Raw genomic sequence first — 26,801 nt, forward strand, 5'->3', positions numbered from 1 at the left:
GAGGCGGACCCGGCAGCCATCGCAGCCAATCGAAAGCCGAAGCTGCGCTCCACCTCCCGAACCGGCCCCAAAAATCCGACAGCCAATGAGATGCGGGGTGAGGGAAAGGGGGCGGGGTGATGGGCGGGGTGCTGAGGGGGTCTTGGCCAATGGGAGTGGCGCGAGGGGCGGAGGGGGCGGGCCCCGCGGCGGCCTTCCCAGCCAATGGGGCTCGCGGGGGGCGGGGTCCCGGTTTCCAGAGAGTTCGGAGACGGGTGGCGGAGCGGCTGGTGAGTTGGGGCGGCCCCGGCCCCCCCGACCCCGGGCACCCTGTGACCCCCGGTTCCCCCGGCCCGCCCCCCCGCTCCCTGCCCTCCCTCGGCCGCAGGGACCTGGGGGCCGCCGGGAGCGGCGTCCGGGGCCTGTCAGCAGCGGCCCTGACCCGGCCTGGGGGGGTCCCAGCGCCCCCGGTGCGGCGGCTCTTCGGGGGTTCGCGGTGCTTCGGGGTTCGTGCTCCACGGGGCCGCCGTTGTGCTTCCCCCCGCGCTGTCACCCCGGGACGGGGCCGGTACATCGCACCCCCGGGACCCGCTGTGGCGGCCGCCCCGTGTTCCCGGGGGGGAGCGGAGGTGCCGGGACGGGCTGGGGAGGACACCGGGTTGGAGCCGGAGCCCCGCGGGACAGACTCAGCCCTGGGGGGGCTGATCCGGAGGAGCCGCTTATTCACCCCCTCGGGGGCAGCCCCGGAGCAGGACGGGCGCTGTCCGTGTCCCACGCCCCCCCCCCCGTGACCCTGGTTCCCCCGTGTCGCAAGATAAACTCGTCCCCACCCCGCGTGGGTTTATCGGGTCACCACACATTGCCCGGCACGGGGCGGGGGGGTGGCAGGACCGGGGGAGCCCCCGCGGTACCCCCGGGATGCTGGGGCTGTGGGGAAACTGAGGCAGCGCTGTGCGAGCCGGAAGGGGATCAAGTGGGTCCCGTGGGGGGGGTGGCAGGACCGGGGGAGCCCCCGCGGTGCCCCCGGGATGCTGGGGCTGTGGGAAACTGAGGCAGCGCTGTGCGAGCCGGGAAGGAGAACGGGGATCATCCCATGGGGTCGCGGGTGTCCCGTGCTCACGGTTCTCCCTCTCACAGCACCGAGGAAGATGGTGAAGGAGACGGGATACTACGACCTGCTGGGCGTGCGCCCGGGAGCCAGCCTGGATGAGATCAAGCGGGCGTACCGGCGCCTGGCGCTGCGCTACCACCCCGACAAGAACCCCAGCGAGGGCGAGCGGGTAGGTGCGGCCCCCCACCCCCCACCCAGCTGGCCCCCACCTCGTCTCACCCGCTTCTCCCCTTCCCCAGTTCAAGCAGATCTCCCAAGCCTACGAGGTGCTGTCGGACGCCCACAAACGGGCGCTGTACGACCGCGGCGGCGAGCGCGCCATGAAGGAGGGCGGCCTGGGGAGCCGAGGGGGGAGCGGCGGGTTCGGCTCCCCCATGGACATCTTCGACCTGTTCTTCGGCGGGGGAGTGCGGATGCGCAGGGCGGACAGGCGAGGTACCGGGGACAAAGGACCCTCTGGGAGGGCCGTGGCGCTTGGGCGCAGCGCTGGCCGGGGGGCAGCGGGATCGGGCTGACAGCCCGCGGGCCACCTCATCCCCACGCCGCGCAGCCCGACGCGGCTCCTCGTCATCATCATTACTTTCTCCATCTACCCCTCTTCAAAGAGCCCTTCCCTGTCCCTGTCCCAGCTTTCCCCGCTGTCCCCAGGGCTGGGGCTGAGTCAGCCCAGCGCTGCCCTGGGCTCCCCGCGAGCCCCGGGGAGGCTGCAGCGAGACACAGGGCGTGCAGGGCCGCTCCGGTGACTCGACGGATGCTTTTGGCCTGGGTCACGGGGAAAGGGTGACTTGCCACAGCGCTTCTCGCTGAAGTGGCACGATTTAATAGTGGGGTAATTAGGAGGCAAAGGGGAGCGTCGCCGGGCTGGAGGGCCGCGTAGGGCAGCGGTTGTGCCCAACCCACGCTGGGGACCCGGGGCCGCCCCGGGGCAGGTGACAGAATCTGGGCTTGGAGACGCAAGAGCGCTCACACCGAGCCCGGCTAAAGCTGTTTGTGTTCTGCACTGTCCCCAAGATTTCGGCGGCGCTCGCTCCGGGAAGCTGTCACCCCCGCTCCCGTGGGGAACCGGCGCTGCGGGGTGACGCAGCCGGTGCCGGCTCCGGGGTGACGCTGACGCGGGGCTGTCCCTGCAGGGAAGACGGTGGTTCACCAGCTCTCGGTGTCGCTGGAGGATCTCTACAACGGCACCACGCGCAAGCTGTCCCTGCAGAAGACATCATCTGCAGGAAATGCGGAGGTGAGCGCCGGGGGGACCCCGGGGTGCTCCCAGCGCCGCGGCGCCGCCGCTCACCCCTCTGCTCCCCCCGGCGCAGGCAGCGGGGTGCGGAAGGGGGCGCCCAGAGGAGGTGCCCCAAGTGTCACGGCTCGGGCATGGAGCTTCGCATCCACCAGTTGGGGCCCAGTATGATCCAGCAGATCCAGACCATGTGTTCCCAGTGCCAGGGCCAGGGCGAGTGGATCCGGCCGCGCGACTGCTGCCTCACCTGCAACGGCCGCAAAGTCGTGCGGGGAAAAGAAGATTCTCAACGTTCACCTGGATAAAGGTGAGATGGGGCTGTGGAAAGAAGCAGGGGGGTCACCCCCAAAGCGGCCCCCGAGCTCACCCCGCGCACCCCGCAGGCATGAAGGACGGGCAGAAGATCACCTTCCACGAGGAAGGGGACCAGGTTCCCGGCCTGGAGCCCGGGGACATCATCATCGTCCTGGATCAGAAGGAGCACCCCGTGTTCCGTCGCAGCGGGGACGATCTCATCGTCAAGAGGGAGATCAGCCTGGCCGACGCGCTCTGCGGCTGCCGCCAGGTCATCCGCACCCTGGACAACAGGACGCTGCTCATCTCCTCCCCGCCAGGTTTGGGGACGGCGCGGGGCTCCACAAGGAACCCACGGGTACCGGGAGACGCCGAGGTGACACTAATGTCCCTTCTCAGGTGACGTTATCCGACCCGGCGACTTCAAGTGTGTCCCAACGAGGGGATGCCCGTCTACAGGAGTCCCTTCCAGAAGGAAAACTCATCCTGCAGTCCAGGTGAGGAGCCGGGGCCGGGCGGGCAGTGTCCCCCGTCCCCACGTGGCCCAGCGTCTCCATGTCCGCTCTCCGGTGGCAGGTGAAGTTCCCCGAGCCCGGCTGGCTCCCCGCCGAGCGCCTGCGCCAGCTCCAGGCCTCTTCCCGGCCCAGGAGGAGGTGATGGCCACGAGGACACGGAGGAGGTGGAGCTCAGCGACTACGCGGCGCACGGCGGGCCGGGCCGGCGGCCGTACGGCGAGGCGTACCACGAGGACGACTTCGAGGACGGCTCGCGCCAACACGTCCAGTGCCAGACCTCGTAGCCGGGACGCCGCAGCCCCCCAGCAGCCGCGGGGGCGACCGCGGGGCTGCGGGGGGGGCGCAGGGACCTGTCACGTTCAGGGATGTACATAGGTCGCCTTTCCGACAGCACTTAACCTCCCTCCGCCCCCCACCCCGGGGAGCTGGTGTGGGGTCGTCCCGCTTTGGGGACCCCCCCCCCGCCTGCCTGGGCACGGATGGGGCTGGGGAGTCAGGTCACTGGCTCTGAGGAGCCGCTGCTGCCGGGGGGCTCAGCTGGATCCGGCCCCCCCAAGCCAAGACCGATAGGGAGGGGGGGGCCCTCTCTGCCTGCCTCAGTTTCCCCACCTGTGGGCCGGTGGGGCAAAGCCCCCGCAGGAACTGACTTGGGGGGGACAAGAACTGCCCAGCTCAACTGCCGCCCCCCTGCGGGGGTCCCCTGTCCCCCCCCACGGTGCCGTCCAGCTCCACCCCATTGGGAGCCACTGCCTGGGCCCCCCCTGGTCCTTTGCTTTGCCCGTTTCTTTCCTCGCTGGGGAGCGGAGGGGGTTTCTCTTTCTCTTTGCACAGAACAGAAGGGGCTTGGGGGGGGACCCATCTTTGGGGGAGGTGGGGGGGCCCATCCTTTTAATTTATTTTTGGAAGAATTTACAAACTTTTCTTTTTGGGACACTTTGTACACGGCATTAAAAGCGAATCCCAAGGCGAGTGCGGCGGTGTTGGCGCAGCGGGGCCGCCTGTGCCCCCCCGGGCGCGGGCGGGACTCTGCTCCCGCTTTGATCTCCCAGGCGTGCCTCAGTTTCCCCAGCTTGACCCAACAGGGAGCGGAACCCGCCGGGCCAGATCCTGCCCCCCACCCGTCCCCTCCTGCTCTCCAGGGGCTGCAGGACATGTCCCCCACCCCTCAGCACCCACCACCCCACACCCCGTTTTGCCCGCTGTGGACCCCCCCATCCTCATCCCACCCCAAACTGCCCATACTCATCCCCCACAGCCCCTCACCCCCATATTCATCAAGCCCCTTTTCCCACCCCCATATTCCTTCCCCGGGCTCTGCATCCTCCCAGCCCCCCCCACCATGATGAAGGCAGACCCCCCAAAAAAAACCACTTGAACCCCCTTTTTCTGCCCTGCACTTGCCTTTGAGTGAGTGGGGGCTCCAGTTTGTGCTACGGGCTGGGGTGGTTCCCCCCCCAAAAATGGGGTCAAGCTGCCCGCAGGCAGCACCCCATAGAACACCCCCATCCTCCTCACGGGGCTGAGACCCCCCCCCAATAGGATCGGGGGGGCAAAACCCTGTAGCCACTCACCCATTGGGAGCCCCATCCTGGGAGCCAGGAAAGCGGCTGCATCCTTGGGGGGGTCCTGAGCCCCACAGCCCCCCGGAGGGTGCCCTGGGGCAGTGGGGGTGTCACAGCAGCTGGGAGGTGCCGGTCACCCCCCCCCCAGAGCTGTCGCTGTCCCCTCCCAGGGCTCACGGCGCTTTTGGGGAGCCGCCCTGTTCACCCGGTTGTGTCCCCGGCTGCCCCAGTGCAGGACGGGCGCGTCACCCGAACCAGATGGGGACAGCCCGATTTGGGGTGGGGACACACACACACACCCCCCACTGGTGGGACCCCCCCACTGGTGAGACCCCCCCACTGGTGAGACCCCCCCCGGCCGGACTCTGTGTTGCCGTGGGCACAGGGACACGGCACCGCAGGGCTGTGTCCCCGCGTGTCACCGCGGTGTCACGGAGCCCGTTGGGACACGCGGCCCCGTGAGTCACCGACGCGCCCGGCACTGCCCCCCCACCCCAGCACCAGCATCACTGGGCCGGTCACCCCCCCCCCCCCAAACCCTTGAAGACCCCTAAGATGTGACACCCCCCCAGCATCCCAGCCTGGCAAAGGGGACACCCCCCCAAACCCCCAAAACCTACAGCAGTGGGTCACAATGGCGGGGACAAGAGCCAGCGCGTCCCACCCCCCCCCCGCTTTGGGTGGGATGATGCCCCCCCCAGTCTCTCCTGATGGCTCCAGTATGGGGTGGGGGCCAAGAGCTTGTGGAGGGGATGACGCGGGACCCCAAGGGGCCACATCCCCCCCCGACCCGGCTGAGCCTTCGCTGGGACAAGGGGCCCCCCCAGGGTCGGGCATTAATTACCGCAGCACAAAGCGGGCGGGGGGGGCCGGGGTCCCGCTTTGTCTCCTGCAGATGAAAGGCGAGAGGCCACCCGCCCCCCCTCCCCATCCCGGGGGGCAGCGGGGCCACCGGGGGCCCCCGAGGTCACCGTGGGGATTAGTGATTAGTGCCGGATTAGAGGCGCCAGGGCACCCGAAACCACCCGCGAGGTCCCGTGGGAGGCGGGGGGGCACAGCCCAGAGCATCCCGCAAGGTTTCGGGGTCATTCCCGCCCCCCCCCCCCCCATCCCCGGCCAGCAGCTGGAGGAGGAATTTGCTTTTGTTTAAGGAGCAGCCGCCGTCCAACGCCCAGCGCCGGCCGCCAAGTCTCGCTGTGGGGTGGCCACGCGTGGGTGGGGGGCACGTCCAGCCCCACCACCCCAAGAACCCCCCCCCACCACTGTGGGGCAGCACCCCCGGCACAGGGCGGACCCCCATGGGCCCCAGTGTGGCCGGACACCGTGCGGGGTGTCGGGGGGCGCTCCAGAGCCCCCCCATGTGCAGCCCCAGCTCTCGGGGTACAGCCCCATAAGGGCCCCCAATCCTCCCACCCCCAATGCAAATTGGAGCCTCCCCGGGGAGTCGGGGGGGTGCCTGGTTTCCATTACCAGCTGTTCCCCCCACACCGGGTCGTGGTTTTGTGGGGTCTCTGGGGAGAGAAACAGCCGGTTTGGTGAAGCGGGAGGGGTCCGGATCCAGCGCCCACCCACCCCTGGCACCGCTCCCACCCGCGATGCCATCGGGTCCCCGTCACGGCGCGGGGACACGGGCAGCGCCGCGGGAACGGGGACGGGCGACGGGCCAGGCGGCCACCTGGAGACACCGGAGCCCGGCCCCCCCTCCCCGGGGGCGGTGGAATTACAGCCGGCCCGCCGCGCAGCGTCACACGCGGGACAAAGGCAGCGCGAGTGCCCGCGGCCCCCCGCACCGGGGGCTGCACAGAGCGGGGCTCCCTGCACCCCAACCGCCCCTGCACCCCAACCCCCACTGCACCCCAACCCCCACTGCACCCCAACCTCCACTGCACCCCCGGACCCTCCCCTGCACCCCAAACTCCCCTGCACCCCAGACCCTCCCCTGCACCCCTGGACCCTCCCATGCATCCCCGACCATGCCCTGCACCCCACCCTCCCCTGCACCCCCGGACCCTCCACTGCACCCCCACCCTCCCCTGCATCCCGACCATCCCCTGCACCCCAAACTCCACTGCACCCCGACTATCCCTTGTAGCCCCAGACTCTCCCCTGCACCCCAGGACCCTCCCCTGCACCCCAAACTCCACTGCACCCTGACGCTCCCCTGCACCCTGACCCTTCCCAGCATCCCGACCCTCCCCCTGCACCCCCTGACCTTCCCCTGCACCCCCAACTCCCCTGCACCCTGACCCTTCCCTGCTCCCCCCACGCTCCCCTGCACTCCCCTATTCTCCCCCCTGCACCCCCTGACCCTTCCCTGCTCCCCCCTGCCCCCCAAACTCCCCTGCACCCCCTGACCTTCCCCTGCCCCCCAGAGCCAGGCCAGTAGCCCACACCTCCTCCCCGGGGTTAATTAACACCACCTTCATCATGGAAATTAGCAGGCAGCCCCAACAAGCAGCACCGGGATCACATCCCAGCAGGAAGCACCCACGGGGGAGGGTCTGTCCCCCCTTGCCGAGCTGCGTCCCTGCCCCACGGCACCCTCCCCGCCCCACGGCTGCCCCACGGCTGCCCCACGGCACCCTCCCCGCCCCACGGCTGCCCCACGGCTGCCCCACGGCACCCTCCCCGCCCCACGGCTGCCCCACGGCTGCCCCTCGCTTCCCACGCCGGGCTGTGCCAACCCCGCCGCCGCCTTCCCCCCCGGCCCCTTGCGCAACGGCTGCGAGCGGGAACGGGACGGGACACCGGCGGGGGGGGCACAAATGGCTTCGAGCGGGGACGGGACGGGACACCCGCGGCGGGGGGGTCACAAACGGCTGCGAGCGGGGACGGGACGGGACACCCGTGGCGGGGGGGTCACAAACGGCTGCGAGGGTGGGTGGGGACGGGACACCGGCGGGGGGGGGTCACAAACGGCTGCGAGCGGGGACGGGACGGGACACCCGCGGCGGGGGGGGGGCACAAACGGCTGTGAGCAGGGACGGGACGGGACACCGGCGGGGGGGGGGGGCACAAACGGCTGCGAGGGTGGGTGGGGACGGGACACCCGCGGCGGGGGGGTCACAGGACATTTATTGAAAGGAGGGAGGTGACAGGGATGATCCTTGGTGGGGGGGGGGGGGGGTTCGGACCCGAAGCTGCACAACTGAGCCGCACATTGGGGGTGGTTTGGTGGTTCTTTCCGACACAATATTCACAAATAAATACTGGGGAGGGGGAGAGCGAGTGTGGCCTGAGGGGGGGCGGGAAGGGCCGGGGGGTGTATGAAAAACAAAACGCAACAAAAAACCAACCTTAAATTGAAGCAAAACCAGTTAAAACCAACGCGCAGGCCCAGGGAGGGGCCGCGTTACCCCCCGCCGCGGCCACGGCGCCTCTCCCAAAACCGGGCGCTTTGTCTGCAGCGAAACGGGGCCAGAGAAGATGTTCCCCCCCCCAGAGACGCCCTGTGCCAAGGGGTGGGGGGCAAAATAGCTGCGTGAACCACCCTCCCCCCCCCCAATAAGGCCGATGCATTGAGCATCTTCCAGGAGGGCGCACCCTCTCCCCACAGCAATGGGGGGACATGGGGACGATGGAGAGGATGCAGGGTGGGTAAAGGGGTGCGGGGGGGGACATAGGGCCGGGGGGGGGTGGCTGGGGAGGGGGTGGCAGCGGGATGGGGGGGTCACTCCCGGACGTACACCCTGGTGCAAACGACGTCGTCGGCCGTCATGGTCTGCAAGGAGGAGCGGGGTCATGGTCATGGTCACGGTCACCCCCCACCTCCAAAACCCTGGGGAGCTTCCCAGCATGCACTGGGGCAGCCCCCCCCCCCAGGTGCTCACCAGGATGAGCTCCCCATCGTTGGTCAACTCCCGCGACCAGCCCGTCTTGGGCCCTTCGCCCTTCAGCAGCCGCTGCTCACACACCATCTTGTTCTCGCTCTCCCACTTGGCCAAACTCTGGGGGGGGGACGGGGGGGGGAGTGAGGGTGATGCTGGGGAGGGGGGGGAAAGACCCCGAGAGCCCCCGGCAGGCAGGAGCATCCATCACCATCCATCACCGCCATGAGAGATGGATGGAGCCATTTGTTCCCCAGCACTGACAGTTGTGCGGGCTCGTCTGTGACCTGGGGGGGGCGCGGGGGGCGCAGGAGCAGCCCTGGGCACACGGGGGAAAGTGCGTGCGGCTGCGTGTGTGCAAACCGTGTGTGTGCAAACCGTGTGTGTGCAAACCGTGTGTGTGCAAACCGTGTGTGTGCAGGCAGTGACACGGGGGTGCGTGCGTGCAAAACGTGCGGGCACCACATGGGTGCACATACATGCATTCAATATGTGTGTGCAGGCACAAACACGGGTGTGCACGCGTGCAAAATGCGTGTGCAAGCACAAACACGGGTGTGCAGGCGTGCAAAATGCGCGTGCAAGCACAAACGTGTGCATGCGTGCAAAATGCGCGTGCAAGCACAAACGTGTGCATGCGTGCAAAATGCGCGTGCAAGCACAAATGTGTGCATGCGTGCAAAAGCGCGTGCAGGGTCTGACAGGTGTGCATGCGCGCTTGTGCAGATGTATGCGTGCAAAGTGCGTGTGCAGGCACCAAAAGGGGTGTGCAGGCACAAACACAGGTGTGCATGCACGCCTGTGCAGATGCACGCATGCAAAATGCATGTGCAAGCACAAACATGGGTGTGCATGCATGCAAAATGTGTGTGCAGGGTCTGACGGGTGTGCATGCACACTTGTGCAGATGCACGCATGCAAAATGTATGCAGAGGCACAAACACGGGTGTGCATGGAGGCAAAATGAGTGTGCAGGGTCTGACGGGTGCGTGTGCACACTTGTGCAGATGCATGCATGCAAAATGTGTGTATAGGCACAAACACGGGTGTGCATGCATGCAAAATGCGTGTGCAGGGTCTGACAGGTGTGCATGCACACTTGTGCAGATGCACGCGTGCATGCAAAATGTGTGTATAGGCGCAAACAGGTGTGCATGCATGCAAAATGCGTGTGCAAGCACAAATGTGTGCATGCATGCAAAATGCATGTGCAGGGTCTGACAGGCGTTTATGCACACTTGTGCAGATGTATGCGTGCAAAATGCGTGTGCAAGCACAAACACGGGTGTGCATGGAGGCAAAATGCGTGTGCAGGGTCTGACAGGTGTGTATGCACACTTGTGCGGATGCATGCATGCAAAATGTATGCAGAAGCACAAACACGGGTGTGCATGCATGCAAAATGCGTGTGCAGGCACAAACATGGGTGTGCATGCACACTCATGCTGATGCATACATGCAAGACATGAGCACAGGCACAAACACGGGTGTGCATGCAAAATGCGTGTGCAGGCACAAATACGGGTGTGCATGGAGGCAAAATGCGTGTGTGGGTCTGATGGGTGTGCATGCACACTTGTGCGGATGCATGCATGCAAAATGCATGTGCAAGCACAAACATGGGTGTGCATGCACACTTGTGCAGATGCATGCATGATGTGAGCACAGGCACCAACACGGGTGTGCATGGAGGCCAAATGAGCGTGCAGGGTCTGACGGGTGCGTGTGCACACTTGTGCAGATGCATGCATGCAAAATGCGTGATGCATATGCAGACACATAATGCAGATGCATACACGCAACACGTGAGCACGGGCGCCAACACGGGTGTGCACGCACACTTGTGCACGCACGCAAAACGCGTGTGCAGGCACAAACGTGTGCAAGCACCTCCACACGCTGTGCGTGCACACGAGTGCTGCTGCCCCGGTGCAGAAGCCGCGTGTGCGCACACCCGTCCCCGTGCACACCCGTCCCCGTGCACACCCGTCCCCGTGCACACCCACTCGTGAACGCGCTCTCTCGCCCCCCCCACCTTGCAGGGCCGCCCGTCCACCGTCTGCTCCTCGAACTCCTCGCCGATGCCGAAGCTGATCTCGGTGGTTCGCACCGTGGTGGAGGTTTTGATGTAGAACCTCTCCCCGTCCTGTTTGATCTCCACCGCCGGCTTCGAGGCGGCCGCCACCGCGATCTTCCTCAGCATCACGTTGACGCCTGGGGAAGGGGACGGTGGCATTAACCCCCCCCCCAGCCCAGCGGCGGCATCCCCGGTGTGCGGGGAAACAAAGCTGCCCCTTCCCCGCGGGGGGAGCGGGGAGGTTAAGTGGCTCTTGGGGCAGGACGTGGCCCCCGCTCCCCCGGGAGCCCCTTTCAAAGCCGGCCCCCCCCCCCGCCCCATCCCGAGCCCCCGGCGCTGCCGCCTTGTCGGCTGAATTGGTTGCAGCTGGCGGGGCGGGCGGGGCGAGGCTGCGGCGAACACTCGGTGCCGTCACCCCCCCGCGGTGCCGTCACCCCCCCCCCCGTGGGGTACACGGCTGGAGTGTGCCAGGGTGACCCTGGGGGACATGGCCGCAGCCCCCCCAAGTCACTCTTGACACGCCCCAGGGGGACCCCACAACGCAAGCGACTCGGAACAACCCGCGGGGGATGCATAACCCCCCCCCGCCGTGTGTGTGTCACATCTGGGCCACATCTGGCTCTCGTTACCTGCTGGGGAGGCGGGGGGGGGTGATGCCGGGGCCGCTCCGGATGCGCCCGGGGGTGACGGGGAGGGTGCGCAGGCTCGCCCAGCGCGGGGTGACCATGGGGTGACCGTGGGGTGATCGCGGGGACAAGGCGCCGGCTCCGGGTTCGCCCGGGGCGCAGCTTGACGCCCGGTGACCTGTGTGACCCCCCCCCCCACCAGGGTCCCCCCCGGCAGCTGGGGCTTTGTCCCCGCTCCCGGAGGCGGCTCATCCATCACGTCCCCGAGCCCCCGCCTGTCACCCGGGCCAGCCCAGCTCCTCGGGGAGCTGCTCTTTGGGGACATTGTTCCCGTGTCACCCTCCGGCAGCTGAAAGGCAGCGCTCCCGGGAGAGGGGCCATGCCCTGACCCGCCCCCCCGTGCCCCTGGAGAGGGTCCCTGCAGAAAGGGGCCCCCCCAGCACAGGGGGACACAGCCCCAGTGGGACACGGGTGGGATGCGGGTGCTCCAAGAGCATCCTCGGGACGGGGGGAGCGCCAGGAGCTGAACCCTCCTGCAGTGGGGACAGACGCGTCCCCATGGCTTGGCCCCCAAGGATGCTGCTGCTGGCTGGGTGGTGGGGTCCCCACAGCCCCCCCCCCCCAGACTCACACCTGGGGGTGCCCAAAATGCACCCCCACACGATGCTCATGGGGGGGACACAAGAAACTCCCCCCAAAGGCAGCAAAGCCAAGGGGAGGGGTGGGTGGGGAGCACGCAACCAGACTTGGGGTCTCAAGCTGATCCGTCTCCCCCCAGCCCCCCCGCACAGGAGGGTCTGGAGGTATCAGCTTCCCCTAAAGCTGCTGAAAGGCTGGGGGGGGTGGGGGGGGGCGCGAAGGGCAGGAGCCCCCGCCCGCTCCGTGGGAACGGCCGAGCGCTCGCTGCGCTGGCAGATTGATTTTCCTGCTGAGGTTTCTCGGAGCGAGTTTCACTGGTGGGGCTGGAGGGGGGGGGGGAGAGGGGCCGGGGGGGGGGAAGGGGGCGGAGGGGGGGAGTGAAACCCAAGAAAGTGATAATTATCCTGAAATATTTGTTACGTATCCCCTAACCTGGAAAATATTCCGCTCCGGCAGCTCCGCAGCCGGCGAGGAGGGTCAGGCGGAGGGGAGCCGGGGGGGGCAGTGGGGCTGGCGCTGGCCCTGCCCAAGCCGTGGGGACCCCCACAGCCTGTGCCCCCCAATTCCCCCCCCCAGCGATAGGTCCTGGACCCATGAGCCCCCCCCCGCCCCGACTGAGCACAGTGGATGGGACCCGAAATGATCCCGGTGGGTACGGGGCACCTATGGGTCCCATCAGGGCTGCTTTTGGGGACACCGGCCGTACCCAGGGGTCCATGGCCCGGTGGAGCAGGTGAGCTCCCCCCGGTGCCTTCAGGGTGCTCTGGGGTGCAAAAGGGACCGTGACAGGGTCCTGGAGGGAGAGTTTGGAGGTGTCTGCACTCGGGGAGGCCCCCACGGCAGGGAAACTGAGGCAGACAGGAGCGGGCCCGCAGGGACCAGGGGGGCTAAGGCAGCGTTGGACCCCCCGTGCCTCAGTTTCCCCCTTGGGGAAGAAACACTGAGGGCTTTGTGATCCGGCCACGAAAAGCGGGAGCGGGGTGGGGGGCCAAGCTGGAGACCCCCCCCCCCCACGAGGCGATAGAGGGTTTGGGGGGCAGGGACCCCCCCCCCAAGGGGGATTGGGGGACCGTGGGTGAGGAGCGGGACTCGCACTCACCCAACGCCTTCAGCAGCTCCTCGAAGTTTTCCGAGCTCTTCATCTTCCAGTTCCCGGTGAAGTTCGGCATCGCGGCTGCCGGGACCGAGGGGGAACCGGAAGGGACCGAGCGGCACCGACCGACCGACCGACCGACCGACCGACCGACCGACCGACCCGCCGCTCCCTCCGCACCGGCACCGGCCCCGCCGCGATCCCGCCCCGGCCCGGCCCGCCCGTTTTTATTGCCGGGCTGGTCCCTCCCCCTCCGCCCCCCGCCCGGCCCCGCCGCGGGGGCTCCGCGCTCACCTGCGGGGCCGCGCACCGGATGGGGGGGGGGCGGCCCCCATCCCGGCCCCCCCCCCCCAGCACCCCGCGGTGTGACACCCGCCGGGATGCCCCGGGACGGGGGGGGCGGGCTGGAGACACCTCCGCTGTGTGCGCCCCGCTAAGCTGCCTGCACCCCCGAACTGCACACAGCCCCCCCCAGGCCGCCTGCACTTTCGCAGCCTGCCCGCACCCCCCAAACTGCCTGCACCCCCCCCCCCGAGCTTCTTGTATCCCCCCATCTCCTTGCCCCCCCTGAACCGCTCACTGCCCCCCCTCCGAACTCGCTGCACCCCCCCACCCCCGTTGCTACTCACGTCCCCCCCAAGCTGCCTGCACTCCCCCCCCCCCAAGTTCCCCGCACCCCCCTGAGCTCCCGCACCCCCCAGTCTCCCCGCACCCCCGGGGCAGGGACTGCGGCACCCCCGGGGTTCCGGGGGGGGCTGCGGGCCTGGGGCATAAACAGGATTAACCCCCCGAGGAATCGGGCCGGGAAAAGGGGGGGTGAATGATTTTCTGGGGTTCTCCCCCCCCCCTCGCCAACAGGTCCCGGCGGGGCAGGTTGTGCCCAAAGCCGGCGGGGGAGCGAGAAACGGCCGGTTCTGGTTCCTCGGCAGCTCGGACGTGGCAGGAGGGAGATTCCTGCGGGGGATTGGGGTGAGGACCCCCCCCCAGCTGCCATGTGTGTGTGTCCCCCCCCCGCCGCCATATCCCTCCTCGCCCCCAAAGCTCCGGCTGCGATGCGGCGGAGCCAAGTCCCGGCTTGTAGCGAGTCCCTAATCCCCCGAAAAACAGGAATGATAACAAAGGGCTGCGACACCCCGCGGGACGGGACGGGACGGGACGGGACGGGACGGGACGGGACGGGGGAGCGGAATGGGGACAGGGATGGGGGACAGGGATGGGGACAGGGATGGGGACAGGGATGGGGACAGGGATGGGGACAGGGATGGGGACAGGGAGGGGGGGACAGGGATGGGGGACAGGGATGGGGACAGGGATGGGGAGAGGGATGGGGAGAGGGATGGGGGACAGGGATGGGGAGAGGGATGGGGGGACAGGGATGGGGACAGGGGTGGGGGGACAGGGATGGGGGAGAGGAATGGGGACAGGGGTGGGGGGACAGGGATGGGGGGACAGGATGGGGACAGAGGTGCGGGGACAGGGGTGGGGGGCAAGGATGGGGACGGGGTGGGGGGACAGGGATGGGGGAACAGGGATGGGGGGAGAGGGATGGGGACAGGGGTGGGGGAACAGGGATGGGGGGACAGGATGGGGGGGACAGGGATGGGGACAGGGGTGGGGGGACAGAGGTGCGGGGACAGGGGTGGGGGGCAAGGATGGGGACAGGGGTGGGGGGACAGGGATGTGGGGGACAGGGATGGGGGGACAGGGATGTGGGGGACAGGGATGTGGGGGACAGGGGTGGGGGACAAGGATGGGGACAGGGCTGAGGGGACAAGGACGGGGGTACAAGGATGGGGACAGGGCTGAGGGGACAAGGACGGGGGTACAAGGATGGGGACAGGACTGAGGGGACAAGGACGGGGGGTCTGGGGGGACAGAGCAGGGGGGACAGGGCTGGGGACAGGACCGGGATACGGGGACGATGGTCTCTACCAAGCCCGGCAGAACCGGGGGGGGCTCGGGGAGGGGGTGCAGGGGAAGGGTCCCCCCCACCCCTTCATCCCGGGGGGGGCAGGAGCCGTGTGACCCCCCCATGATGGTGACAGGGGGGGGGGGGGGGGGCGATGCCGCATGTTTGGGGAAAGGGAGGGAAAAACACCCCCACACCACCTCAATTTGCAGGAGAAACGGGGGGAGGAGGCTGGAGGGGGGGGGCAGAGCCACTGGACCTGCCTCCATCGCCCCCCCCCCGGGAACCCCAGGCCCCCCCGGAGCTGTTTCTGACCTCCCCCCCCCCCGCAGGACGAGTTGCGAAAATCCTCATAAACTGCAGAAATTTGGAGCGTAGAGACCCGCCCCCCACCCCCCCCGGATCCCTCCAAATGGCCCAGAGCCCCCCCCGTGGGGGGGGGACGTGGCACCCCCCGGGGTTGCAAAGAAGCCGGAGGCCACCAGGGGCTCATTTCTGCACCCCCCCAAACCTGTCAGTGCATTGACAGAGCGGCTGGGGGGGCCCAGCACGGGGCGGGGGGGGCAGCACTGGGGGGGTGTCCCCTCCACCCCCCAGCCCTACAAATCCATCCCAGCTTGGGGGGGGGGGGGGCAGCGCCCCTCGGGCCACGGAAATGAAACGCGATCGTGACCCCGAGAGCGGGGGGGGGGCACGTGTGTGTGTCCCCCCCCCCCAGGACCACCCACCGCACCCCAACCCGTGGCGGGAGGGGGGGGTCCCAGAGCGGAAGCGAAGCCCCCCCTGCCCCCCCCCATGGCCGCCGAGCCGGGGCCGGCGCCTGCTCCTCATTTCCAGAGACATAAAAACACTTTAACGACCGGACATTTATTACCCGCCCCCCCCCACCCCCCCCCCGCCCCGTTAATCGCTTCCAAACCCGGCCCAGACACAAAGGCTCCGGCTTCTCCCCTGCGCTCGCACCTTCCTGCGGATTTGGGGGCTGGAACAGCTTTTCCAGCGCCCCCCCAACCCGGGGGGCACACACACAGGACCTGGGGGGTCCCCCAAAACCAGCCCAGGCATCCCCCCCCGGCACCGTTTTGTGGTTTAACCCCAAAGAAGGGACCCAGATTTTTGTGGTTTAACCCCAAAGGGGAACAGCCCCCTCGCCGTGGGGGCTGAGGGTGAGGGGGGTGTCCCCCAAAACTCCCCTTGTACAATGTGACATGGGGGGACCAGCAGCTCCTTGTCCCCCCCCCGCCACGGTGCAACTTGAAGGGGGTGAGGCCCCCCCGTTAGCTGGCATGGGGAGGATGAAGGGTCACCCGGAGGCAGAGCGGCCCCAGCCCCACTGAAAGGGCTCATTAATCATTTCTTTTTAATTAAAATTCGGTACATAACCATTTCACTTCAAAGCAGCGCCCCCCCCCCCACCCCGCGGTGGGCTGAGAACTCGGGGGGCACGTTCAGGAGTTCACCGAACGACCCTCAGGCCGGGGGGGGGACACACACACAGACACTCATGAAGGGCGCGGTGTCCCCAGGCACAGGCGGACTCGGGGTGACACCGGTGTCCCCCCCGCGCTGTGCCCGGGCTCGTCCCGGCCCCCGCACTTACACAATGAGGAAGATGGAGCCGAATCACCATCACGGGGGGGTGGGGACTTCCTGGCAGCATCACCGGGCGCTGCCCCCCCCATGGTTCTTGCCCCACTCGAGGTAGTTTTGCAAGATGGGAAGGAACCTGCCCCAGGCACGGATTTCCCCCCGCAATGAGCGGATTTATACCTAGAGCCGCGGCCCCGTGGCATCTCCAGCTGTTCTGGGGGGGCACAGCACCTGAGAGACCCCCCAGGAAGGCACAGGGTGGCCCCAACTCTCCCCCCCATGTCCCCAAGGGAGGACGGGGCGAAACGGCAGCGGCAGAACAAGGCACTTCGGGGACACCGTGACGAGGCTCGGTGCCGCCTGGCTCCGCGATCGCACCGTCCGGCTGTCTGTCCGCGGATGGACAGAGCGGCCCCGGGGCGCTCACTCCTCCTCCAGCCCCGTTTTGGGGTGCGGGGTCACTCCTGCTCGGGGTTCAGCAGCAGGTGTTGCTCCCACTCAGCCTCCACCACCTTGTAGAGCTCCATGGTGGCCCGGGCGTCCTCCACCGAGGAGTGGCCGCTCTTCCCGACCTGGGGGGACAGAGATGGGGTGACACAAAGCCCCACGACACTATGGGGCTGAGCCCAGGGGGCTGGCGGCTGGGAAGGGGAAACTGAGGCACGGGGGGGGCTGCCTTGCTCCAGGATTTGTGACAGTGGCTGAACTCGGGGCACTCAGGGCACAGGATGGTGCAGGAATCAATGATGGGACACGGGGGAATGGGTGCAAACTGGAACACAAGGCTGAGGGAGCCGGGGCTCTGGAGCTGGAGGAGACTGAGGTGGGTTAGAAGGGGGTGGTCAGTAGGTCAGAGAGGTTCTCCTGCCCCTCTGCTCTGCCCTTGAATAAAGGGTTTAGTTCAGACACTATAAGGATACACTTGAGAAACATATATACATATATATATACACATATATATAAAATATATGCAGCCATAGCACCCTGAGAACGCCCCATCTCGTCTGATCTGGGAAGCTAAGCAGGGTCGGGCCCGGTCAGTACTTGGATGGGAGACCGTCCAGATCCACAGCCAGAGCACCCTGAGAACACCTGATCTGGGAAGCTAAGCAGGGTCGGGCCTGGTCAGTCCTTGGATGGGAGACCAGCTGGGGCCAGAGAGGTTCTCCTGCCCCTCTGCTCTGCCCTGGGGAGACCACACCTGGAATCTTGTGTCCAGTTGTGGCCCCTCAGTTCCAGCAGGACAGGGAACTGCTGGAGAGAGTCCAGCGCAGCCACCAAGATGCTGGAGGGAGTGGAGCATCTCCCGTGTGAGGAAAGGCTGAGGGAGCTGGGGCTCTGGAGCTGGACAAGAGGAGCCTGAGGGGGGACTCATTGCTGGGGATCAAGGTGGAAAGGGGCAGTGTCAGGAGGATGGAGCCAGGCTCTGCTGGTGACAACCAGGGACAGGACAAGGGGCAATGGGTGCAAACTGCAACACAGGAGGTTCCGCTGGAAGATGAGAAGCAGCTTGTTGGGGTGAGGGTGGCAGAGCCTGGCCCAGGCTGCCCAGGGAGGGTGTGGAGTCTCCTTCTCTGCAGACATTCCAACCCCTGGACACCTTCCTGTGGAACCTCAGCTGGGTGTTCCTGCTCCGGGGGGATTGCACTGGATGGGCTTTCCAGGGCCCTTCAACCCCTCACACTCTGTGACCTCCCCAGGGCTGACCTCACCCCTCCTGTCACCTCAGCGTGGCACAGGGGGGTCCCCACAGCGCTCCCCAGCTCTGGGGCAACACAGGGAGCCCCCACCGAGGTTGGGGCCGTGGCCGCGGTACCTGGATGTCCTTGTGCAGCAGCTCCTTGACCAGGCGCTTGAGCGAGATGGCCACGTTCTCGGGGAAGCCGCCGCGGCGGTTGAGCAGGGGGATTTTCGACGTGTCCCGCGTGAGCTCTTTGGGGTGGAAATACTTGAGCGCCTTGAAGTCGTTGTAGATGGCGTGGCCGACCACGACCTTCCCCGCGAGGATGCGCAGGATCTGCGGAGCGAGGGGGGAGAGGAGGTGAAGAGCAGCGCCGGGTCGTCACACGGGGACACAGGTGGCTCCTGTCCCCTTGTCCCCCCCCAGACAGCTGCTGTCCCCCTGCTCCCTGCATGTGGCTCCTGTCCCCATAGGCAGCCCCTGTCCCCAGAGAGGGCCCCCTGTCCCCATAGGCAGAATGGGGAGACGCTCCTTCTACTGCAGAGGCCACACGGGGACACAGGTGGCTCCTGTCCCCACAGGCAGAAGCCCCTTGTCCCCACAGACAGCCCCCAGTCCCCACAGATGACACGGAGTCCCCATAGGCAGCCACTGTCCCTGCAAGCAACTCCCTGTCCCCACAGGCACCATGGGGAGACGCTCCCTCTGCTGCAGAGGCCACACAGGTGGCTCCTGTCCCCACAGGCAGGTCCCCCCGTCCCTGTCACCAGCCCCTTGTCCCCCACATACAGTTGCTGTCCCCATAGGCAGCCCCCTGGACCCTTCGAGCAGCCCCTTGTCCCCAACACGCAGCCTCCCTTGTCCCCACAAAGGGCTCCTGTCCCCATACAAGGCCCTTTGTCCCCACAGGCACCATGGGGAGACGCTCCCTCTGCTGCAGAGGCCACACGGGGACACAGGTGGCTCCTGTCCCCACAGGCAGAAGCCCCTTGTCCCCATGGCAGCCCCCGACCCCACAGCTTGACAAACCCCACAAACGGCCCCAAAATCCTCCCGAGCAGACACACCGGCCCCATGTCCCCCTCTCTATGTCCCCCTCTCCGTGTCCCCCTCTCTATGTCATCCTCTCCATGTCCCCCTCCCTGTGTCCCTCTCTCCGTGCCCCTCTCCTGTGTCCCCTCTCCATGTCTCCGTGTCCCCCTCTCCATGTCCCCCTCCCTGCGTTCCCCTCTCCATGTCCCTCTCTCCATGTCCCCCTCCCCATGTCTCCCTCCCCATATCCCTCTCCCTGTGTCCCCCTCTCCATGTCCCTCTCTCTGTGTCCCCCTCCCCATGTCTCTGTGTCCCCCTCCCTGTGTCCCTCTCTCCGTGGCCCCCTCCTGTGTCCCTCTCTCCATGTCTCCATGTCCCTCTCCCTGTGTCCCCCTCTCCATGTCCCCCTCCCCATGTCTCTGTGTCCCCCTCCCTGTGTCCCTCTCTCTGTGCCCCCCTCCTGTGTCCCCTCTCCGTGTCCCTCCCTCCTCGTGTCTCCTTCTCCACGTCCCTCTCCCCGTGTCCCCCTCTCCATGTCCCTCTCCCTGTGTCCCCCTCTCCATGTCTCCGTGTCCCCCTCTCCATGTCCCCCTCTCCGTGTCCCCCTCTCCGTGTCCCCCTCTCCGTGTCCCCCTCTCCGTGTCTCCGTGTCCCCCTCCTGTGTCCCCTCTCCATGTCTCCGTGTCCCCCTCCCCATGTCCCTCTCCCTGTGTCCCCCTCCCCATGTCTCCGTGTCCCCCTCCCCATGTCCCTCTCTCCATGTCCCCCTCCCTGTGTCCCTCTCCCCATGTCCCCCTCCCCATGTCCCTCTCTCCATGTCCCTCTCCCTGTGTCCCCCTCCCCGTGTCCCTCTCTCCGTGTCCCCCTCTCCGTGTCTCCGTGTCCCCCTCCCTGTGTCCCCCTCCCCGTGTCCCCCTCCCCGTGTCCCCCTCCCCGTGTCCCTCTCCCCATGTCTCCGTGCCCACCTCCCTGTGTCCCCTCTCCATGTCTCCGTGTCCCCCTCTCCATGTCCCCCTCCCCGTGTCCCCCTCTCTATGTCCCCCTCTCCATGTCCCCCTCCCCGTGTCCCTCTCTCTGTGGCCCCCTCCTGTGTCCCCTCTCCATGTCTCCGTGTCCCCCTCCCTGTGTCCCTCTCCCCGTGACCCTCTCTCCATGTCCCCCTCCCAATCCCCCGCCCCCAGCCGTTCCCCCGTGCCCCCCCACGCACCTCCCTCTGCGCGCATCCGAACGGGACGGCGTTCCGCATGTGCTGCCGGCGGATGCCGCTCCAGCGGGTCCGGTAATCCACGATGGGCGCGGCGGGGCGCACGTACCGGTCGTACAGCACGTCCCCCCCGTAGCCCACGATGCTGCAGCGGGCGAGCGCGCTGGTGCGCCCGCCGGGCCCGGTCCCCACCATCTCACAGTCGATGGCCACCAGCTTGGGGGGCGCGGGGTGTCCCCGGGGGGGTCCCCGCTTGCCCGCCGGTTTCGCTTTCGGTGCCGCCGGTTCGGGGGTTTTGGCCCGGGGGGGGTTCGGCTTCCCCGCGCTCCCCCCGCGCCGCCGCCGCCGGGCGCCCCCCCCGGGCGGCGCTTGTGCCGGGAGCTGCTTGTGCCGCAGCGCCCCCCGCTGCTCCAGCACCCGCCGCCGCCGCACGAAGCTCCGGTGCTTCTGGTTCCCGGGCTCCTTCTTCCGGGGCCGCTCGGAGGCGGCGAAATCCACGTTGAGGATCAAATCGGTCATGGCGGCCCCGCCGGGGGGGGACCCGACACCGACCCCCCGGGACCCGCCGCCGCCGCCCAGCCCGGAAGCGGAAGTTGCCCCCGCGGCGGAGCGGCACGTGGCCGGCGCGGCGGGGCGCGGCACCGGCCGGTGGTGACGTCAAACAGCCGCGCCGGCGGGAAGGCGGAGGGGCCGCGCGGTGAGTGGCGCGCGGGGCCGCTCTGGCCCGCGGCGGGGGCGACTCGATGGCCCGGGCGGTGCTGACGTCTGCGCTGACGTCACAGCTCGGGAGGGGCCGGGGGAGAGGTTGCTCGAGCCGCGTGGTGACGTCGTGGCCTGATGACGCCATGGCTGTGGGTGGGGCCAATTGCGGCGCTGGGTGGCGCCGTGGCCTGGTGACGTCATGGCCGGCAGGGGGCGGGGATTGCATTCCTGGGTGACGTCATGACACCGAGTGACGTCACACCACGGCAACACCGTCACCTGGTAGCATTGTAGCCACTGAAAGGCATGATGGCCCGGTGATGTCACAGCGCTGTGAGGTCACAGCCGGAGGGGGCGGGGCACCCTGGGGTGACGTCACACCCCGTGGTGACATCACATCCCCAGGGGACACGCCCCGGGTGACCCCGCCCCCCCATGGCGGCCCCGCCCCGCCCCGCCCTGACGCCGGAGCAGCAGCGAGCGGCCGACATCGTCCGCCTGCTGTCCCTGTACCGCCCGCTGCTCGACGCCTCCGTCGTCGTGAGTGTCCCCGCGGCCCCCATGTCCCCCCATCCCCCCCATCCCCCGCATCCCCCATGTCCCCCCGTACCCCTGTCCCCCATGTCCCCCCATCCCCCACGTCCTCCACATCCCCCCGGTCCCCCGCGTCCCCCCCATCCCGTGCGTCCCCCATGTCCCCCCATCCCCTCCATTCCCCCCATCCCCTGTGTCCCCCATGTCCCTCCGTCGCCCACATCCCCCCATCCCCCCTGTCCCCCATGTCCCCCCGTCCCCCCAATCCCCCATGTCCCCCATGTCCCCCATGTCCCCACGTCTCCCCAGTCCCCGCATCCCCCCGTCCCCTACGTCCCCCACATCTCCCCTGTCCCCCCAATCCCCCCCGTCCCCCACATCCCCCCGTCCTCCTGTCCCCTGCATCCCCCCGTCCCCCACGTCACCCCATTCCCCCATGTCCCCCACATCCCCCCAATCCCCCGCATCCCCCATGTCCCCATGTCCCCCAGTCCCCCCATGTCCCCCAGTCCCCCCATGTCCCCCCATACCCCCGTCCCCTGCGTCCCCCATGTCCCCCTGTCCCCCCAATCCCCCCGTCCCCCATGTCTCCCTGTCCCCCGTGTCCCCCCATCCCCCCCGTCCCCCACATCCCCCTGTCCCCACGTCCCCCATGTCCCCCCATCCCCTATGTCCCCCTGTCCCCCCAATCCCCCATGTCCCCCTGTCCCCCACGTCCCCCCATCCCCCCTGTCCCCGCGTCCCCCCTGTCCCCGCGTCCCCCATGTCCCCACGTCCCCCACGTCCCCCCATCCCCCATGTCCCCCCAGTCCCCCCCGTCCCCCACATCCCCCCGTCCTCCTGTCCTCTGCATCCCCCCGTGCCCCACGTTGCCCCGTCCCCCCCATGTCCCCACGTCCCCCGCGTCCCCCAGTCCCCCCAATCCCCCGCGTCCCCCCCATCCCTTGCGTCCCCCCATCCCCCATGTCCCCCCATCCCCCTCGTCCCCTGCGTCCCCCATGTCCCCCCGTCCCCCCATCCCCCACATCCCCCATGTCCCCATGTCCCCCAGTCCCCCCAATCCCCTGCGTCCCCCATGTCCCCCATGTCCCCCCATCCCCCATGTCCCCCGCGTCCCCCATGTCCCCCCAATCCCCCCCATCCCCCGTGTCCCCCATGTCCCCCATGTCCCCCCAATCCCCCCCATCCCCCGTGTCCCCCCATCCCCCTGACCCCTGTCCCCCCAGGATTTCTTCGCCGAGGGGCTGTGGGCGCAGCTGCCCCCGCGCTGGCAGGCGGCTCTGGCCGGGGCGCCCCCCCCGGCGCTGGCGCGGCTGCTGCAGGGGGGCGGGGGGCCGGCGGGGGCCGCGTGGCCGCTGTCCCTCCTGGCCTTCGCCGCCGCCGCGCGCGCCCTGGCCTTCCCGCGGGGCCGCGCGGGGGCCGCCCCGCGCCCCCCCCCCCAGAGCCCCCGCCTGCACCCCCTGCTGCGCCGCCACGTCAAGCCCAAGAAACAGCACGAGATCCGGCGCCTCGGCAAGGTCGGTGCCCCCCCCGCACCCCCGGGGACCCCCAGGCTCCCTGGGACCCCTCAAACTCCCTGGGACCCCCCCAGACTCCCTGGGACCCCCCAAACTCCCTGGGACCCCCACAAAATCCCTGCAACCCCCAAACTCCCTGGGACCCCCCCAGACTCCCTGTGACCCCCCAAACTCCCTGGGATCCCCCCAGACTCCCTGTGACCCCCCAAACTCCTTGTGACCCCCACAAAATCCCTGCAACCCCCAAACTCCCTGGGACCCCCCAAACTCCCTGCAACCCCCCCAAACTCCCTGCGACCCCCCCAGACTCCCTGGGACCCCCCAAACTCCCTGTGACCCCCCCAAACTTCCTGTGACCCCCCAACTCCCTGCAACCGCCACATTCCTCTGACCCCCCAAACTCCCATTAACCCCCCCAAACCCCTGCAAACACCCAAAGCTCCCTGTGCCCCCCCCAAACTCCCTGTGACCCCCCAAACTCCCTGTGACCCCCCACATTCCCTGTGACCCCCACAAAATCCCTCTGAACCCCCAAACTCCCTCCAACCCCCCCAAACTTCCTGTGACCCCCCCCAACTTCCTGTGACCCCCACAAAATCCCTCCGACCCCCCAAACTCCCATTAACCCCCCCAAACTCCCTGCAACCCCCACATTCCCTGTGACCCCCCCAAACTCCCTCCGACCCCCCAAACTCCCATTAACCCCCCCAAACTTCCTGTGACCCCCCAAACTCCCTGCAACCCCCCCAAACTCCCTGCAACCCCCACATTCCCTGTGACCCCCCCAAACTCCCTGTGACCCCCCAAACTTCCTGTGACCCCCCCAAACTCCCCGCAAACCCCCACATTCCCTGTGACCCCCACAAAATCCCTCCAACCCCCCAAACTCCCATTAACCCCCCCAAACTTCCTGTGACCCCCCCCCAAACTCCCATTAACCCCCCCAAATTCCTGTGACCCCCCCAAACTCCCTGCAACCCCCCCAAACTTCCTGTGACCCCCCAAACTCCCTGCAACCCCCACATTCCCTGTGACCCCCCCAAACTCCCTCTGACCCCCCAAACTCCCATTAACCCCCCCAAACTCCTGTGACTCCCAAACTCTTTGTGACCCCCCCAAACTCCCTGTGAGCCCCCAAACTCCATGACCCCTCCAAACTCCCATTGACTCCCCCAAACCCCTGCAAACACCCAAAGCTCCCTGTGCCCCCACAAACTCTATGTGACCCCCCAAAAATCCCTGTGACCCCCAAAATCTCCCTGCAAACGCCCAAACTCCCTGTGACCCCCCCCCAAACACCACGTGATCCCCACAAAATCCTTGCGACCCCCAAACTCTTTGTGACCCCCCCAAACTCCATGACCCCCCCAAACTCCCATTAACTCCCCCAAACCCCTGCAAACCCTCAAACTCCCTGTGACCCCCCCAAACACCGTGTGATCCCCCAAAACTCCCTTCAACCCCCCCAATCTCCCTGTGACCCCCCAACATCCCCCTGAGCCCCAAACCCCAAACTCCCTTCAACCCCCCCAATCTCCCTGTGACCCCCCAACATCCCTCTGACCCCCAAACCCCTGCAAACCCCCAAAATCCCCATGAGCTCCCAAAACTCCTTGTGACCCCCCCAAACACCGTATGACCCCCCCAAACTCCCTGTGACCCCCCAATCTCCCTGTGACCCCCACAAAATCCCTGCAACCCCCACATTCCCTGTGACCCCCCCAAACTCCCTCTGACCCCCCAAACTCCCATTAACCCCCCCAAACTTCCTGTGACCCCCCAAACTCCCTGCAAGCCCCACATTCCCTGTGCCCCCCACAAACTCTGTGTGACCCCCCAAAAATCTCTGTGACCCCCACAAACTCCTTGTGACCCCCAAAATCTCCCTGCAAACCCCCAAACTCCGTGTGATCCCCCCAAACTCCCTTCAACCCCCCCAATCTCCCTGTGACCCCCCAACATCCCTCTGACCCCCAAACTCCTCATGAGCTCCCAAAACTCCTTGTGACCCCCCCAACCACCGTATGATCCCCCCAAAATCCTTGTGACCCCCCAATCTCCCTGTGACCCCCCAACATCCCTCTGACCCCCAAACTCCTCATGAGCTCCCAAAACTCCTTGTGACCCCCCCCAAACACCGTGTGATCCCCCCAAAATCCTTGCGACTCCCCAAACTCCCTGCAACCCCCCAATCTCCCTGTGAGCCCCCAAATTGGCTGTGACCCCCCCAAAAATCCCCCCTGTCCGTGTCCCCGCAGCTGCTGCAGCGCCTGTCCCAGGCCACCGGCTGCGACCGCGTTGTGGACGTCGGAGCGGGGCAGGTAGGACCGGGGCGATTTGGGGGGGTTCTGCTGTGTCCCCCCCCACCACGCTGAGCACGTGTCCCCCCCCCAGGGCCACCTCTCGCGTTTCTTGGCCTTCGGCCTCGGCTTGTCGGTCACGGCGGTGGAGGGTGACGCCCGCTTGGTGGCCATGGCCGAGCGCTTCGACCGCGAGCTGCTGCACGAGCTGGCCAAACGGGGGGTGCCGCCAAACGGGGAGCCCCCCCGGCGCTGCCGGAACCACCCCCCACCTCCCCTCACCCCCCGGGGTCCGCGCCACGTCCCCGGTCGCTTGGACCCCGCGGCTCCATGGGGGGAATTCCTGCTTCCCCCCGACCCGCCGGGTCCGGGTCCCGCCGCCCCGAACCCGCTGTGTGACGGGGCGCTGGTGACGGGGCTGCACGCCTGCGGCGACCTCAGCGCCGCGCTGCTGCGCCACTTCGCCCGCAGCCCGGCCGTGCCCGCCGTGGCCTCGGTGGGCTGTTGCTACATGAAGCTGTGCGCCGGGTACCCGCTGAGCGCGGCGGTGACGGCGCTACCGGGCCACGCTCTGTCGTACCGGGCGCTCGAGTCCGCCTGCCACGCGCTGGAGGACTTCGCGGGGCGCCTGGCGACGGGCGGCGCGTCCCTACGCGTCCACTGCTACCGCGCCGCCCTGGAGAGCCTGATCCGCGCCGCCGACCCGGCGCGGCGGCGCCCGCGGGTGCAGACGGTGCGGAAGGCGCACGCCCTCAGCTTCCCGCAGTGAGTTTGGGGTTTGGGGACCCCGTTCCCCGCTTTCTCAGCCCTCTGAGCGGCGTTTCCCCCGCAGGTACGCGCGGCTGGGGCTGCGGCGCGTGGGGCTGGACCCCGGCGCGGTGCCGCTGGACTCGGCGGCCGTGGGGGCCATGCTGGAGCAGCAGCACAAGGTGGTGGCGTTCCTGAGCCTGGCGCTGCTGCTGGCGCCGCTGGTGGAGACGCTGATCCTCCTGGACCGGCTGCTCTACCTGCGGGAGCAAGGTGCGGAGCCGGGGGGGGTAATGTGGGGGGGGGTGGTGGTGCCGGGATGACCCCCCCGCCGCGTCCCCGCAGGTCTCCATTGCGCCCTCGTCCCCCTGTTCGACCCCCGGTTCTCGCCGCGGAACCTGGTGCTGGTGGCGGCGCGGACGCCGCTGGGCGCGGTGCTGGAGGGGCTGGATGAGGACGACGATGGGGACGATGACGGCGGCGAGGACAACGAGACGCCGGGGACAGAGCCCCCCGGGGAGCGGCAGGGCCCCCCCGCTCCCGGCGCTGGGGGCGAACCACAATAAAGCTGGGATTTGTAGAGCCCGCGGCTCAGCCTGAGTTGGGCGCCACCCCGAAAGCACCACAA

The 26,801-nt window shown here is 68.0% G+C and overlaps 3 protein-coding genes and 1 pseudogene across 5 annotated transcripts in view; 2 read left to right on the forward strand and 2 right to left on the reverse strand.

Annotated features, from left to right (window-relative positions):
• CRABP2 (cellular retinoic acid binding protein 2) overlaps positions 1-13,133 on the reverse strand; it is a 355,112-nt gene extending 341,979 nt beyond the window's left edge. Inside the window, exons 1-4 of one of the 2 annotated variants that reach the window (XM_082073424.1) lie at positions 12,964-13,133; positions 10,558-10,736; positions 8,526-8,642; positions 8,326-8,416 (exon numbers count right to left, since the gene is read on the reverse strand). In XM_082073424.1, coding sequence (XP_081929550.1) covers positions 8,366-8,416; positions 8,526-8,642; positions 10,558-10,736; positions 12,964-13,033 — 417 coding nt within the window. In that variant the 5' untranslated portion in view covers positions 13,034-13,133 and the 3' untranslated portion in view covers positions 8,326-8,365. Of the gene's footprint in view, positions 1-7,976; positions 8,417-8,525; positions 8,643-10,557; positions 10,737-12,963 lie in introns of those variants that run through there. The other variant, XM_082073423.1, reaches the window with a different exon arrangement.
• LOC309450401 (dnaJ homolog subfamily A member 1-like) lies at positions 191-3,973 on the forward strand (annotated as a pseudogene). Its single transcript, XR_014186710.1, has 7 exons — positions 191-269; positions 1,117-1,259; positions 1,330-1,525; positions 2,221-2,631; positions 2,708-2,938; positions 3,018-3,115; positions 3,195-3,973. The product of XR_014186710.1 is annotated as a dnaJ homolog subfamily A member 1-like (transcript).
• A 2,681-nt stretch (positions 13,134-15,814) lies between the features above and the next one.
• Positions 15,815-20,892, reverse strand: ISG20L2 (interferon stimulated exonuclease gene 20 like 2; the record flags this gene model as incomplete). The annotated part of the gene is made up of 3 exons (XM_082073385.1): positions 15,815-17,028; positions 18,273-18,473; positions 20,377-20,892. The coding sequence occupies 3 exons, from the start codon at positions 20,890-20,892 to the stop codon at positions 16,915-16,917; spliced, it is 831 nt and encodes a 276-aa protein (XP_081929511.1). The 3' UTR covers positions 15,815-16,914.
• Positions 20,893-20,944: 52 nt separating this feature from the next.
• METTL25B (methyltransferase like 25B) lies at positions 20,945-26,787 on the forward strand. The gene is made up of 7 exons (XM_082073384.1): positions 20,945-21,070; positions 21,481-21,615; positions 22,836-23,126; positions 25,385-25,447; positions 25,521-26,191; positions 26,259-26,446; positions 26,519-26,787. The coding sequence occupies exons 2-7, from the start codon at positions 21,511-21,513 to the stop codon at positions 26,737-26,739; spliced, it is 1,539 nt and encodes a 512-aa protein (XP_081929510.1). The 5' UTR covers positions 20,945-21,070; positions 21,481-21,510; the 3' UTR covers positions 26,740-26,787.
• Positions 26,788-26,801: the final 14 nt, after the last annotated feature.

This window comes from Streptopelia decaocto (assembly GCF_964273445.1).
Source record: "Streptopelia decaocto genome assembly, chromosome: 26".
Taxonomy (NCBI): Eukaryota; Metazoa; Chordata; class Aves; order Columbiformes; family Columbidae; genus Streptopelia; species Streptopelia decaocto.